Source organism: Mustelus asterias, chromosome 25, assembly GCF_964213995.1.
Source record: "Mustelus asterias chromosome 25, sMusAst1.hap1.1, whole genome shotgun sequence".
In the NCBI taxonomy this organism is placed as follows: domain Eukaryota; kingdom Metazoa; phylum Chordata; class Chondrichthyes; order Carcharhiniformes; family Triakidae; genus Mustelus; species Mustelus asterias.
In genome coordinates, this window is record NC_135825.1 from 51909539 (window position 1) to 51924811 (window position 15273).

At 45.9% G+C, this 15273-nt stretch overlaps 1 protein-coding gene across 1 annotated transcript; it reads right to left on the bottom strand.

Moving 5' to 3' along the window:
* Positions 1 to 3100: 3100 nt before the first annotated feature.
* LOC144479173 (uncharacterized) lies at positions 3101 to 10866 on the bottom strand. Its single transcript, XM_078197778.1, has 4 exons — positions 10170 to 10866; positions 7330 to 7430; positions 4541 to 4615; positions 3101 to 3599 (listed from the first exon to the last, which is right to left on the bottom strand). Exons 2-4 carry the CDS (start codon positions 7419 to 7421, stop codon positions 3194 to 3196), a joined length of 573 nt encoding a protein of 190 aa, XP_078053904.1. The 5' UTR covers positions 7422 to 7430; positions 10170 to 10866; the 3' UTR covers positions 3101 to 3193.
* Positions 10867 to 15273: the final 4407 nt, after the last annotated feature.

A 15273-nucleotide genomic window follows, 5' to 3' on the forward strand; every position in this document is an offset into this window, starting at 1 on the left:
TAAAGACCTGATCCTTCTGACACTGAGAGATTAGAATCCAGCAACCTAAAAGTGACCCATTTATTCCTACTCTCTGTTTGCTGTCTGGTAATCAATCCTCAATCCAAGCTGATATATCAATTCCAATCTCATAACATTCATTCTTGTGTATCAACCTCTTGTTTGGTATCTTGTTGAAAGTCTTTTCAATCCAAACTATACTTTAGCAAATAGTTCACCTTTATCACCTTGCTGATTGCACCCTCAAAACACTTGGCTGATTATATTACTATTTTTACAAATTGATTTACGGAATGTGGGTGTCGCTGGCTCAGCCAGCATTTACTGCCCACCCCTAATTTTTTTTTCTTTATTCGTGCGACATGGACATCGCTGGCAAGGTCAGCATTTGTTTGCCATCCCTAATTGCCCTCAAATTGAGTGTCAGTTAAGAGTCAACCACCTTGTTGTAGGTCTGGAGTCACATGTAGGCCAGACTGGTGAAGGATGGCTGATTTCCTTCCCTGAAGGGCATTCTTGAACCAGATGGGTGTTTCCGACAATCGACAGTGGTTTCATGGTCATCAGTGGATTCTTAATTCCAGATTTTTATTGAACTCAAGTTTTACCATCAACCATGGTAGGATTCGGACCTGGATCCCCAGAGCATTATCCTGGGTCTCTGGATTAATAGTGTAGTGACAACACCACTACACCACTGCCTGCCCTCGTTGCCCTTCAAAAGGTGGTGGTGAGCTGCCTATTTGAACAGTTGCAGTTTCTGAGGTGTAGACACATCCATAGTGCTGTTAGCGAGGGAATTCCAGGATTTTGACCCAGCGACAGTGAAGAAACGGCAATATATTTCCGAATTACTGAATGATTTGGATGGGAACCTCCAAGTGGTGGTTTTCTCATGTATCCGCTGCTCTTGTCCTTCTAGACAGCCAAACAGCAGTGTTACCAAGGCAACAGGCTTTCAGACTTCTGAATGTTTTGAATTCAGTCAGTCAAATTTGAATCAGGTGCTTAGATACCAAGAACCTATTAAATTTAAATCTGATGGTGGAGGATATTGATATGTCATCACAGGTATAACAGGAAGGAGGCAGCAGGACAAAAGCAGAGAGCAACTGCCATCTGCCAGAGTAACAGCTCTTAGTTCAGCTCTCAACTCCAGCGAGAGAGAGAACTGCTGACTCTCATGGCCTCATTTATGTCTTAAGAAAAAGTACGACCTCGATAGTGAAGGTACCAAAGAAGAGAGAAGTTCCAGGCAGAAGAATCAACAGAGACGTTCCAGAATATTCCGGAAGACGAAAAACCTGGTTGTAATTGTGAGAGTGACTAAATTTTATTTTGTTAATGAGTAGGAATTGTCCTTATCTGAACAGCATTCCATTCCAATCTTCTTTTCCTCGGTTTGTTAATAGTTTAGTTAATGTATTTATGGTTAGTTAGATAAATAAATTGTTACTTAAGTGTCATGGAGTTATTATGATTTAACCACTAGAAGTTGCTGAAGAGCAGATCAGACCACTGCACACTCACTTTTACAGATTATGTGGCAAGGTACTCCTCTTTGGGGGATTTGGCGTTAGTTCTCAGAGGGGGAATCCGCTTTATAACAAGGGTGCAAGCTTCTTGAGTGTTGTTGGAGCTGCTCTCATCCTGACCCTGTGCATTGTAGATGGTGTGCACATATTGAGGGGTCGGGAGATGAGTTCAAGATGCCTAGTCTTTGCCCAGTGCTGAGAGCCACAGTATGTAAATGGTTAGTCCAGTCCAGTTTCTAGCTGATGGTAACTCCCAGGATGTTGATAGTGGGGGATTCCACAATGGTAATGCCAATAACTGTCAAGGGAAGAAGGTTAGATCCTCTCTTGTTGGCGATGGTCTTTACCTGACACTTGTGTTCCATTTCCAAGTGCCTAAAATTCTAATTTACTCCAATACCCGAGTCATATTTGCTTTAGTTCCTGGATATCATTAGCCGGTAATTTACTGCTCCCCAACATTGCACTTGGGGAGTACCCCAAAGGTGCACTTGGGAATCCCTCTCGGATTTTCCCAGTTAAGGCTTTGGGCGGCATTTGTCTAGAAGTGCTATCTTCCCTTAGATATTTGGGATGCTGTCAGATCCGTCTGATAAACAATTTAAATCATTTACTTTGGATGCTTTTGTCAGTTTTACACCAATGGTTATCCTGACAGAGTGTGACGATTTAATTCTGGAGCTCCACACCATGACTAATCAAACCCCAGGGCATTCCCGCAGACATCCCCCACCGCGTGACCCCCTCCCCCCAGCCAAACAGCATGTCCCAACTAGGTTCGCCCCTCCCCTGATATGATTCCTCAACGAGGACACGGACATCCTGCAGCCTGGGAATGGGCCCAACATGAACCCGCTTGCATCTGGACCACTCAAATCCATGGATCTACCTGGACATTTACCTTCTCTCTGGCCCGTCAGGTTCACTGGGCCCGAGAACCAACCTGCTTTCTGGAAGCCAGTGTAGTATAAAAGGGGGCATGGCTTTCTTCAATTCACTGGAGTGGCACTGCACAAGGGCCTTTGGGGACTGCATGTCCCAAACACATCCAGCCCCAGCCAATGGAGGATTCAACAAAGTTTTCCAGAGCAGGCCAGTGCACTTTAAACTCTTGTAATTCCAGCGGGCCAGGACATTATACCACTGGGTGCAATTTATGGACATTGAAATGTATAATAATGTGTCAGATGTTGCTCAGTTGATAGCACAGTGCCTCTGTGCCACAACATTGTGGCTTCAAATGCAATTCAAGATGATTGAACACAAAATCTAGGTGGTTACTGCGTGCACTGCTGAGGGAGTGCTGTACTGTTGCAGAGCTTGCCTTTCAGATGAGATATTCAACCAATTCAGTGGATGTCAAAGATTCCAAAATATTTCTGTTATAATTTGTGTCTGGCTTTTCTAAAGAAATATTATGTAAATCTTCGAAAAGGGCAAATGTGTGTACAAGCAATGTTGGACTCAATCAAATTAAAACCGGAAAGACATCAAAGAAAAACATTTAGCCCTTAGGTTATGACACACCACCCAAACTTCACAGAAAACACACAAGCACAATCACATATATCTCAGGTAAGTATTTATTAAGGGTCTGAACTAATAAGACAGTGCACTGACTGTTAACATTTGAGTGACCCTAAGATTAATGAGGCTGGTTATTTGCTTTTCATATTTGTTACGGTTACACCAATGGAAGCAGGATCCTCTAACATAACAGTGACTTTCAGGCCTTTTGCCTCCAGGACCTGCAAGTGCTCCATTTCGCTGATTGATTTCTTGTTAAACAAGCCATCACTTTCCTTCTCCTGGAGCATAGCTTGGTACAGACTCCCATCCAGTGTTATTTTGCTTTCTCGAATGCTCAAGGCGCACACTGGGAGGTCTGAATCACTGAGGGTGGATGGTTTGTAGAAGAGTACCACCAGTTGCTTGTCACCACACTGGTAGCTGATGAGCCCTGCACAGCCTCCGTCTGGATTTTCCGTGAAGGCAATTTTCTTCTCTTCCCCCATTTCAACAGGCTCCAGTGGTGACATTGCCTTTCCAGTCACAATAAAAAGCCTACAAACAGTAAAGAACATTCATTCATCCATTTCACATTTTGAAAGAAGAGAACTCACAATGAAATAGAAAGGAATCTTCTTCAGCATCATGTCACTGATCTTGTATGCGGTCAGAGAGGTACTTGAGGCAAGGCCTATTTACTTAGGCCTCTGTCGCTTTACTCATCCATCAACATTTCTGATTCATTTGGGGATTGGGTGCATGAGCTGTGGTAATGAGGTCAATCCTATCATAGTTTCCTCAACAACACTGGGCCGTTGGGGTGCCTGAGGAATAGGCCATTGAAGGCTTTCCAATTGTAAGAGGCCAGGCTCTTGCACTGCAAATCATTCAAAGAGATTGATTCTGGGACAGAAACTGGCCCATTTAACAAAGGCAGCAAATGTTTCATTCCCTCTGGCAGTAAGCATCGATTCTGAATTTCCTGTGCCTCGTGCCCAGTGATCCCAGTAATGGAATTAGCACCGACTCCATGCAGTCACATATGTCCAATCCCAGGAATTGGGATGGACCAGCTCCACATTCATGAAGTGACAGAAGCTCTGCCTTTCCCAGAATCAGAAAGCTCTCCAATCAAAAGGATTCCCAAGTAAATTTGGGGAAAAGTCCTTCAACAACAGGAAAGTGTGAGAGCTTATACAATGTTATGTCGTCATCTCCAATGTTAAACATACTGGAGGTTATTTCAACATGGGCATTAACACAACTGATCCTCAACTTCCACACTTGTGATTTTCGGGTAACACTGAGCTCCATTGTCGCACACGTCCTACTGCCCTGGCTGAGATTGGATAGCAGAGTGAGACAGGGAATTGAACTGGAGAAGTGGTCTGACTCTGAGCCAATGTGAGCAGCGTATTTTACTCAGTGGAGAGGAATGCTGTCCAATATTGTTTCAGGAGGGGAAAGAATGCCAGGAACTGGAAGAAAATACTTACTGTGGATCAGTCAGCTTGACGGTTTTGGTGTCATTTTTGACATAAATGTAGGCAGGAATGTCACCAGCCTGTGTTCTGTAATAGAGAATACACAGAAAGTGTCAGATACAATACAAATTAGAAGGATCACTCACTCCCTGGTTGTAGGTTTGCTAACCCTCTGGGACTGTCCTGGAGATTTGAGGAACTGAAGATTAATCTTGTAGAAGCTGGCAGTCAGGTGGTGGAACCTCCAGGAATGCGTTCCACTAAAGTTGACAAATGTACCTGGTGGATATATTTATGAAAGCACTGACCAGTGTGAAACTGAGCCATGGTTTGATCAATATCTAAGCTGAGGTTGCTGACCTCAGCAATACAGGATAGTGTTCGGGTGTAAAAACTGTCCTTGCTGTAACAGTGCTGGGAGCAGAATAAAATCAACCTGGGCTCTTAGTCCTGCTGGCTAATCATTGATCGGTACTGGAAAGTTAATTTCTGTGAATATTGTCTAAAAACAGTGGTGACAGCTCCTTGGTTATATTGCTTGTGGAGACTGATTGTCCATGCTGACATTTGTACCTGACTCAATGGAGAAAATGGTGCCCACAGATTCTATAGTGCATGAAGTTGAATCATATGTCTCATATTTTAACCCGAGTTAAGATCAAGCAGCTTGGCATTGATGAGGAATTGAACCTGGAATTTACATGGACAGTACGAGTCAGCTGGTCTCTGATGTGGTCTCTTAAAGTTACAGAACGAGGGTGATTCTCCAAGCCCGCTAAGCTGCTCGAGCGCCGTCAGCCTGGCACCCTTGCACTGCGCACTGGACATCCAGGCACTGCCCACCAGGCATTGCCAAGGGGATGGGGCCTGAGGGGGGTGGGGCCTACAAGGATTGTGGAGGGGACCTGAGGCGCACTTTGCATTAGCGATTGGTGGAAGAGGGAGGGAGGGTGATGCAAATGGGGGGTTTCGGGCTGGCCATGGGGGAGGGGGGTGGTCAGGCTGGGCACGGGGGGTGGGTGGGTGGTCATGGAGGCCGGTGACTGGGGTAGGTTGCGGAAGCTGCTAATTGGGGTCATGGACCGGGGAAGCATTCAAAATCTGGCGATCAGGAAGCCGGTGACGGACCGCCAGCGCGCATGCGCTGAACTCCCCACTGACAGATTGATGCATGCGCAGTGGCCCACTCAGCGTGCTGATGCCAGTTTCTCCGGTGGGTTCAGTCCCCCCTACCTCCGCCAACCCCCCCGCCCCCCCTCCCCACCCCCACATCCCATCCCTTACCGACGTGACTCCCACTGTGGCAAGCTGTGATGTGGAGATGCCGGTGTTGGAGACTGGGGTAAACACAGTAAGAAGTCTCACAACACCAGCTTTTGGAGAGCTAGTGGCTCTTGCTACCAAATAAACCTATTGGACTTTAACCTGGTGTTGTGAAGCAAGCTGTGATGCACAGACTGCTGGAGATTGATTCAACGAAGCACGCCCAAAAAACAGGTGGGAAAAGCTCCCCGATTCCCGTCTGTTGGGCTGTTAGATTTGTTTTGGGAGAATCGCTCAGTGCTGCATTGTGTTGAATTTGTTTTAGTCACTTAGACGGAAATCTGCTTCTACGCAGAGCTCAGTATGTCAATATAAACACTTTCTCAGTGAGCTTCACATAGGATACAATTCTTGTCACTTGCCAAATCCTGCACAATGTCACACTGTCAACACATTGAAGAAAAACTTTCCCTTAAATATAGAACTTAATCAACAATTTCCTGTTCCTGCTGAGTAACAGCAAAACTCGTTGGAACAAACCTTGTGCTTTTTTCCCCATAACTACAGTCCTACATGATCTTGAACTGGTGGAATGGAAAGTCGCAGTTAGATAAAGGAGTCCCAGGTCTAATCTTGGTGCAAATCCACAAGTCCAAGAATCAGTCTATCATTTATCATGAAGTTAATCAGCAAGCAATCTGTTCTGCTGTTCACATAATCATTCATTTAAAGAATTCAGTCTGGACAAGAACACAGTGAAAATTGAACACATGAAGCCTGACTTACACCTTGTCAATTACTATTCACTTCAAAGGATGAAACTGCACTGAAGCTAAATGTATAGAACATACTTACCCTTGGTCAGCCTTCGTAATGTTTTTTATTGAGCCACTTTTGATGTTATAGTTGGTACTGATCCCAGTGGCACTCCATTAGTTACGATTTGCCATTCTCAAAATAATCTCATTATCCTGACTCTCTGTTCCCTGTTAGTTAGACAGTCAGCTATCCATGCCAATATATTAACCCCTTGGATAGTAACTTTTTTATGTGGCAGCATATCAAATCCCTTTTGGAAAACAAAATATACTCCAGCTTCTGGTTCCAACACATGAAGCTTAAATAACCCTTTGTTTTTATCATAGAATCCCGACAGTGCAGAAGGAGGCCATTCGGCCCATTGTGTCTGCACCGACAACAATCCCACCCTGGTCCTAACCCCATAACCTCACACATTTACCCCACTAATCCCTCTAACCTATGCATCTCGGGACACTAAGGGGCAATTAGCATGGCCAATCCACCTAACCTGGTCATTTTTGGACAATAAGGGGCAATTTAGCATGACCAATCAACCTAACCAGCACGTCTCTTGGACTGTGGGGGAGCACCCAGAGGAAATCCACGCAGACACGGGGGGGAGAACATGGAGACTCCACCCAGGCAGTGACTGGAGCCGGGAATTGAACCTGGGTCCCTGGAGCTGTGAACTTTGAAACAATGATATCGACCAAGCTAAATGTCTCAGATATACTTACGCTAGGTTAGTCTTGATAGAGCGTATTTTTGGGTCAGCTGTGGGGCTAGAATGATTGACACTATTGTTATTGCCACTGCTAGCGTTTCCCATTCTGCTCGCCTGTAAAGGAGAATAGAAAGTTACCATCGGATACAAATGCAGTTTTAAAATATAAAATGCTCCCTGATAGGAGGGTTGCAAACTCTTCAGGAATATACTTGAGTCTCAGAAATGGAAGATTGATCTGCGAGAATCGGCTGCACGCAATCTGAGGCCAGTAAAAAAAAGTGTTTCCTTTCCTTTGCTCTCTTCCCTTTATTACTTCTAAAATAAAACAGAGGTGAGAAAAGTGACATTTTGCTTGATCGTCAAATATGGGTCAGTTTAAATCCATCATGGTCGTCCCAACCAGGCTGACAAATGGAGCGGTGATATATCAGAGCCATGGAGTGAATAGTGTGTGGTTTGGGGCCTACAGAACAGACATAGAGACAATTGAGAGGAAAATACAGGAAAAGATCAGCAATTTTCCAGAAAGAAATTGTGATAATTATGTGATTTATAAGATTATATTTTTGCACTGTGGCCAGAATTCTCTGGTTGTTTATGTCAGCGGGATCTTCCGGTCCCACCGATGGCGCACCCCCTGCCACAGTTTCCTGACAGCATGGGGTGGCTTCAGTGGGAATTCCCATTGACAGTGGTGGGACTAGAAGATCCGGCCGCCAGTGATCGGCGTGTCGCCTCCTCCTGCTAAGAGGTACACAGGCAAGGGGTGACTGTCAGAGTATCTGAGAGAGACAGGCAGACACTGCACAAATCTCTTGCAACTATCTCACTCTCTAACTGCTTTTTCATTTTGGATACAATGACTCCTCAGAGGACTGTAGCATGAGTCAAGTTTGTGGTACCGTGGGCAGTTCAGATGTGCAGGAGGGGAGCATGAAGAGTGGAAGTGCTATAGTGGTACTGGAGTCCATAGTTCGGTGCCAGGGTCAAGGATTTCAAAGAGTGTCTGTAAGACATTCTATTTTGGGGAGGGTGAACAGTCGGAGGTCGTGATCCACATTGGGACCAATAACACAGGTTGGAAAAGGAAACACATCCAGAAAGCAAATCTTAAGGAGTTAGGAAGGGAATTAAAAAGCAAGACCTCAAGAACAGTAATCCCAGGATTACTTCCAGTGCCACTTGCTAGTGAGCATAGAAATAGGAAAGTTGAGCAGTTCAACACATGGCTGGAGAAGTGGATCTGTGAGGCTTTGGGACTGGTTCTGGGCAGGTGGAACCTGTAGAAGAAGGGTGGATTACACCTCAGTAGGGTTAGGACTAATGTCCTCACAGGACATTTGCTAATGCTGTTGGGGAGGGTTTAAACTACATTGGAAGGGGGAACAATATCCTGAGGGAAAATTCAAAATGGAGGCAAAACACTGGCATTGGGAAGTAGAGAAGTGTTAACTAATAAGACAGATATATCTGAGAGTAATATCAGCATAAATAGAATACTTGGAGAGTTTGATAGAAATAGTGTAGGCAATGGTAAGTCATGAGATGGAGTCAGAGTCAGGGGTAAGTAAAAAAGCCTAAATAAGGTGAATGTGCATGTTTGTGAATGCATTGAGTTTAGTTAATAGAACAGGTGAACTACAGCCCAGGTGGATAAGTGGACTTAAGATATTATTGCTATTACAGAGGGCCGGCTCAAAGAAGGGCGGGACTGGGCGTTAAATAGAAATATAGAAAATATTGGCAGGAGTCGCCCATTTGGCTCTTGGAGCCTGCTCCACCATTCATTTTGTGCGATCATGGCAGTATTGATTAAAGATGGCATTTCTGGAATGGAGAGAGAAGGTGTTCCAGAGGGGTCAAGGATAGCATCTCTGTGGTTCGAGGTAATGAATGAAAAAGCTTCATTAACATTGATCAGTGTCGTTTATAGACCACCAACTAGTGGAAGGAATGTAGAGAAACAAATTTGCAAAGGAATTACAGAGAGGTGCAAGAATTGTAGAATAATTATAATGGGGGACTTCAATATGAATAATTGAAAGGGACAAGTGGTGTGTGAGTTCCTGAAATGTGTTCAAAACAATTTTCTGCAACAATATGCTTCCAGTCAAATGACAGATACTTTTGGACTCTCGGGAATGAGTTGATCCAAGTGGATCAGATATCACTGGGAGAGCAGTTAGGGGCAATGACCATTGTGTGGTCAGGTTTAGGTTGGCCATGATAAAAAAAAACAAGGAACAATCCAGAGCAGGGATAATTGGGGGAAAGCCAACTTCAATTCAAGTGGGTTGGAATCAAATCTTGGCAGAAAAGACGGGTGGCTGAACAAGGAGCCACCATCAGGGAAAGAGTATAGCAGGCAATGTCAAGGTGTATTCCCTTGAAGGGGAAACGTACAAGAAAGAAATTTGGAGTGCCCTGGATAATCAAAGAGATGGAGATGAAGATGAAATGGAAGAAAATACATTGGAGAATCAGGCTGAATGTAGAAGAACCAGGAGATTGGGGGAGTGAAAATACTCATGAGAAAAGCATGGAGAAAGCATGAAAAGATACTGGCAGCTAACATTAAAGCGAATCTCAAGCTCTTCTATCAGCAGATAAATAATAAAAGGGTGGTAAAAGAGTCAGGCTGATTAGGGGCAAAAAAAGGGGATTTGCATGTGAAGGCAGGAGAAATGTGCCACTTTCCCCTTTCACAAACTCTTTGAAGCCAGATCGACCAGCAATGTTGTATTTGACGGACATCTGATGTGGGAGATGGCAATTTCACATCTTATGGCAAGCTGAACTCTGATTGTGAAGAGATGCTTCAGAAAGAAGAGGTAATTATTTGACTCTTACCTGGCTCCTGGAAGTGTTGCTACGATGCTTTGGCTCTGGATTCCTGTCTGATGTACAGACTGAGGCTCGCCATCTCTGGTTTTATATGTTTCAAACCAACGATAGGAATAGTATTTGAGCCAATCACAGTACAGTTACTGGGAATTTCAACATTACGTCACTACTTTTGATCAATTGTCCAGAAAGTGGGTGTTGCTGGTAAGGCCAATGTTTATCACCATTCTGGAATTTCTCCTTAAGAATGGGGTGATGAGTCAGGCAGAATCTATCTAAGAAGTTTAACAACACCAGGTTAAAGTCCAACAGGTTTATTTGGTGCTACCAAATAAACCTGTTGGACTTTAACCTGGTGTTGTTAAACTTCTTACTGTGTTTACCCCAGTCCAACGCCGGCATCTCCACATCAGAATCTATCTAACCAGTATGACAGCCGATCAGCTTTGGAGATTTGCTGTGTAGAGTCAGACGGCGAGTCCCACATCCAGTCCTTGATGAGCTGCAATTTATTTCAGTTAAACACTGAGAAGACCAAAGCTTTTTACCTTCAACCCCACCACAAACTCTGTGAACTCATCATCGATTCCATTCTGTTCCTTAAAGTAAGGAATCTGAAAGGAGAGGAGGACTGGAGAAAAACACAGCAGGTCCAGCAGCCTCGATCAGGAGACCTGCTGAGTTTTTCCAGCCTCCTTTGTTCTTGTTCCATTCTGCTCCATGGTCACTTTGAGCCAGAATGCTGACAATCTTGTCATCGAGTCTGACCCCGAGCTGAGCTTCAGTCTCTAATGCTGTACATCAAAAAGACACCTCCTTCCACCTCCGGTTTTGTAACTAATATCGTGGGTTTCCTGAGCGCTGGGTAATGTTAAAATTCTCCCTGGAGTGACAGCCTGACGCTCGATTAACCGTGAAAGTGGAAAAGTTGGGTCCAGCTGCATTAATAACTTAGCTGTTGAATTGCATTCGTCAATAACCTCAATCTACTCATGTCCTTGAGGTAAACTCAGTATTTTAATTCAATCCAATTCAGTTGTATTAATTTCATTCAAAGCTTTGTCAAATGTTCTGCAAGATTCTTAAAGAGATTGACTTTTGGGAGTGACTCTGATACCCTGACCCTCCTTTGCCGATCGATGACGGTTTCGGACTGTTGTCGTTTGGAGTTTTCAATGACAGTCGACCATTATGTCCTATTCCTGCCAGAGTGGGTTAAGAGGGACCTTTTCTCAGTGGCTCACGCCCACCATGACCATAATCCATTTTCAGGAGTTAGGACTGATTATATATGCAGGGATCTCCATAGTATATCCAATCTGCAGAGGGTGTCCATTATAACTTCCAGAGCCAATAGGCCCTTAAGGCTGCCACTAATTTCCTCATGCCATTGCCCTTATTGGTTCAAAAACAACAACTGGAGAGAATGGAAGAAGAGATGGCCAAATCCTTCTTTCCTCCATAAATGACGCTTGGCTCTGACTCCTGCACTCTTATTTTTCCCGCCATCTAACCCACCTTGTCAGTGGAGTTTAGCTGGGAAGGAAAGGAGGTTGGCTGGTGTCCAAAAGCTTATTTCTCATTACCAACTGAATGCAGCAGCACAGGTGAAGAATGAGAGTATTCCATTTATCTTGAAAGCAATTATTTCAAATTGAGTTTAACTCTGATTTGCCCACCCTGTTTCCAGCTGGGCACTTCAATCAGTGGGGCGGTCCATTAAAAGGCTGCCCCAGCACTCCCCAGCCACTTGTCCATGGTCCCAGGCAAAGAATGGTTGCTGAGATTCACACAGACATCCATTGACAGACTGCTGGATGCCCTGGAGGAGCATTGCCATATCTTGTGCCTACAGACAGGGAGGAGACTCTCAAGCAAGGTTACCAACCCTACATGGTGGCAGCGTTGGTAACCACCAGCTCCCTGCAGAGGAGGATGGCCATCCAGTGCAGGAAAGGATGAATGATCTCCTCCGTCCAGCCAGGGGAAGTCTCTCATCTCATCATGGAACCATAGAATTTTGACAGTGCAGAAGGAGGCCATTTGGCCCATCAAGTCTGGACCAAATCTCAGAAACCTTTGCATCCCATCCAGGCATTTCCCCCCACCCCACCCCAGAAGAGAATCCCACCCCAGCGTTTCCCCCTCAACCCTGAGCCAACACCGCATGAATTTTCCATGGCTAATCCACCTAACCTACATATCCCTGGACACTAAGGGGCAATTTAGCATGGCCAATCCACCAAACTTGCACACCTTTAGACTGTCGGACCAGAACACCCAGAGAAAACAGATGCATACACAGGGAGAATGTGCAAACTCCAAACAGACAGTCACCCATGGCCAGAAAGGAACCCAGTACTTGGCACTGTGAGGCAGCAATGTTAACCCCTGTGCCACCCTAACTCTCAATTCACACACTCACAAACCCATCGTACATCCACAGGGAGCTCACTCACTGCCACTTCAAGGGATACCACCACTCACCCTCCCACACCCTTCCTCATCTCCCCTGTGGAGGGGGGGGGGGAGGAAGGGGGGGGAGGTGTGGCAGGACAATCGACCCAGGAAATCCTGTTGGCGCAAATCGCGTTTTTGCCTCTTGTGATATTTTGTGGTATTTACGTCCATGTCATGCAGCGCCGCAAAATAACGCCCATAAATAATGTTTCTGCTCCGACAAGGACAAAATCAATGCTTGATTTAAATGTAAAAACTGCTGCAAGGTTGTTGATCAGGAGACGGTGGGGGCGATTCTCCCATCCTGCTGCACTGATATTTTTAGCAGATTTCCGGCACCGTCAGCTCCGCGCTGGAAATAGGCGCGGAGCTGCATAATTTATGTTAATTTTCATTTCCATGCTATTAGCTGGCCTGGGATTGAAATCTCCAGGCCCGCTGGCTCACCTCCCCGCCAGGAGTATTTCATTCCAGCGGGGATTACGATAGCTCCCCACTTTCGGGGAGCTGGCGGACCAACCCTGCTGGAGTGAAGGGAGAGCAATGGGGCCCCCCAGTGGGTCGGGTGAAGGGGATGGTGCCCTGGGCATTGGCACCTTGGCAGTGCCAGCCTGTGCCCCCTGGCACTGCCCGGCGGTGAGGGAGAGCCAGGGCTGGCCATCGGCATGCTTGGAGGGGGCGGGGGGGGGCGGCGGGTGGAGCAATCGGGCCATTGTGGGGTGAGAGGGCCAGCATTGCAGGGGTCGCGGGGCTGGCCAGCAATCGGGAGACCAGCAGACAGGAGCCACTGCGCATGTGCTGATCTCGGCGCTGACAGATCGATGCATGCGCAGTGGCTCACTCAGCACTCTGCTGCCGGCTTCCCGGGCAGGAATAGGCCCCACCCCCTGATTTTTCACACAATTCACGCGAGTGCACAGAGTGGGAGATTCTTCTCTGAACTCCCACTGAAAAAAAAGCACGAATGACTCCAGTTTTCACGCGAATTCAACACTTAGAATTTTTTTTGTGCCATGTGTGTGTAATCTGTCCACTGTGAAAGTAGACAATATTTGTTGCATGCTTGATACTGTTTTTTCAAAAAAATATTGAATCCGTGTCCAGATTTAACTTCCCAGAAAGAGTGGACTGTTATCAAATCTCACAAATCACTTGTGTGTTTTGCCGCTCCCTTTCCCCAAGGAATTGTGGCTATCAGTGCAGCTGTGTCAACATTTTAGCTGCTGAACAACAAAGAACAAAGAATAGTACAGCACAGGAAACAGGCCCTTCGGCCCTCCAAGCCTGTGCCGCTCCTTGGTCCAACTAGACCAATCGTTTGTATCCCTCCATTCCCAGGCTGCTTATGCGTCTATCCAGGTAAGTCTTAAACGATGTCAGCGTGCCTGCCTCCACCACCCTACTTGGCAGCGCATTCCAGGCCCCCACCACCCTCTGTGTAAAAAACGTCCCTCTGATATCTGAGTTATACTTCGCCCCTCTCACCTTGAGCCCGTGACCCCTCGTGATCGTCACCTCCGACCTGGGAAAAAGCTTCCCACTATTCACCCTATCTATACCCTTCATAATCTTGTACACCTCTATTAGATCTCCCCTCATTCTCCGTCTTTCCAGGGAGAACAACCCCAGTTTACCCAATCTCTCCTCATAGCTAAGACCCTCCATACCAGGCAACATCCTGGTAAACCTTCTCTGCACTCTCTCTAACGCCGCCACGTCCTTCTGGTAGTGCGGCGACCAGAACTGGACGCAGTACTCCAAATGTGGCCGAACTAGCGTTCTATACAGCCGCATCATCAGACTCCAGCTTTTATACTCTATACCCCATCCTATAAAGGCAAGCATACCATATGCCTTCTTCACCACCTTCTCCACCTGTGTTGCCACCTTCAAGGATTTGTGGATTTGCACACCTAGGTCCCTCTGTGTTTCTATACTCCTGATGACTCTGCCATTTATTGTATAACTCCTCCCTACATTATTTCTTCCAAAATGCATCACTTCGCATTTATCCGGATTAAACTCCATCTGCCACCTCTCCGCCCAATTTTCCAGCCTATCTATATCCTGCTGTATTGCCCGACAATGCTCTTCGCTATCTGCAAGTCCAGCCATCTTCGTGTCATCCGCAAACTTGCTGATTACACCAGTTACACCTTCTTCCAAATCATTTATATATATCACAAATAGCAGAGGCCCCAGTACAGAGCCCTGCGGAACACCACTGGTCACAGACCTCCAGCCGGAAAAAGACCCTTCGACCACTACCCTCTGTCTCCTATGGCCAAGCCAGTTCTCCACCCATCTAGCCACTTCTCCTTGTTTCCCATGAGCCTTAACCTTCTTAACCAACCTGCCATGTGGGACTTTGTCAAATGCCTTACTGAAATCCATATAGACGACATCCACGGCCCTTCCTTCATCAACCGTTTTTGTCACTTCCTCAAAAAACTCCACCAAATTTGTAAGGCACGACCTCCCTCTTACAAAACCATGCTGTCTGTCACTAATGAGATTGTTCCGTTCTAAATGCACATACATCCTGTCTCTAAGAATCCACTCCAACAACTTCCCTACCACGGATGTCAAGCTCATCGGCCTATAATTTCCTGGGTTATCCCTGCTACCCTTCTTAAACAACGTGACCACA

Excerpts from the sequence above, each read along its gene's own strand:
- LOC144479173 (XM_078197778.1), bottom strand. The coding sequence starts at position 7,421 with ATGGGAAACGCTAGCAGTGGCAATAACAATAGTGTCAATCATTCTAGC. Across the intron at positions 4,616-7,329 it reads TCTATCAAGACTAACCTAGC|AACACAGGCTGGTGACATTC; the intron begins GTAAGTATATCT and ends TCTCTATTACAG. Across the intron at positions 3,600-4,540 it reads GTCAAGCTGACTGATCCACA|GCTTTTTATTGTGACTGGAA; the intron begins GTAAGTATTTTC and ends TACTGTTTGTAG.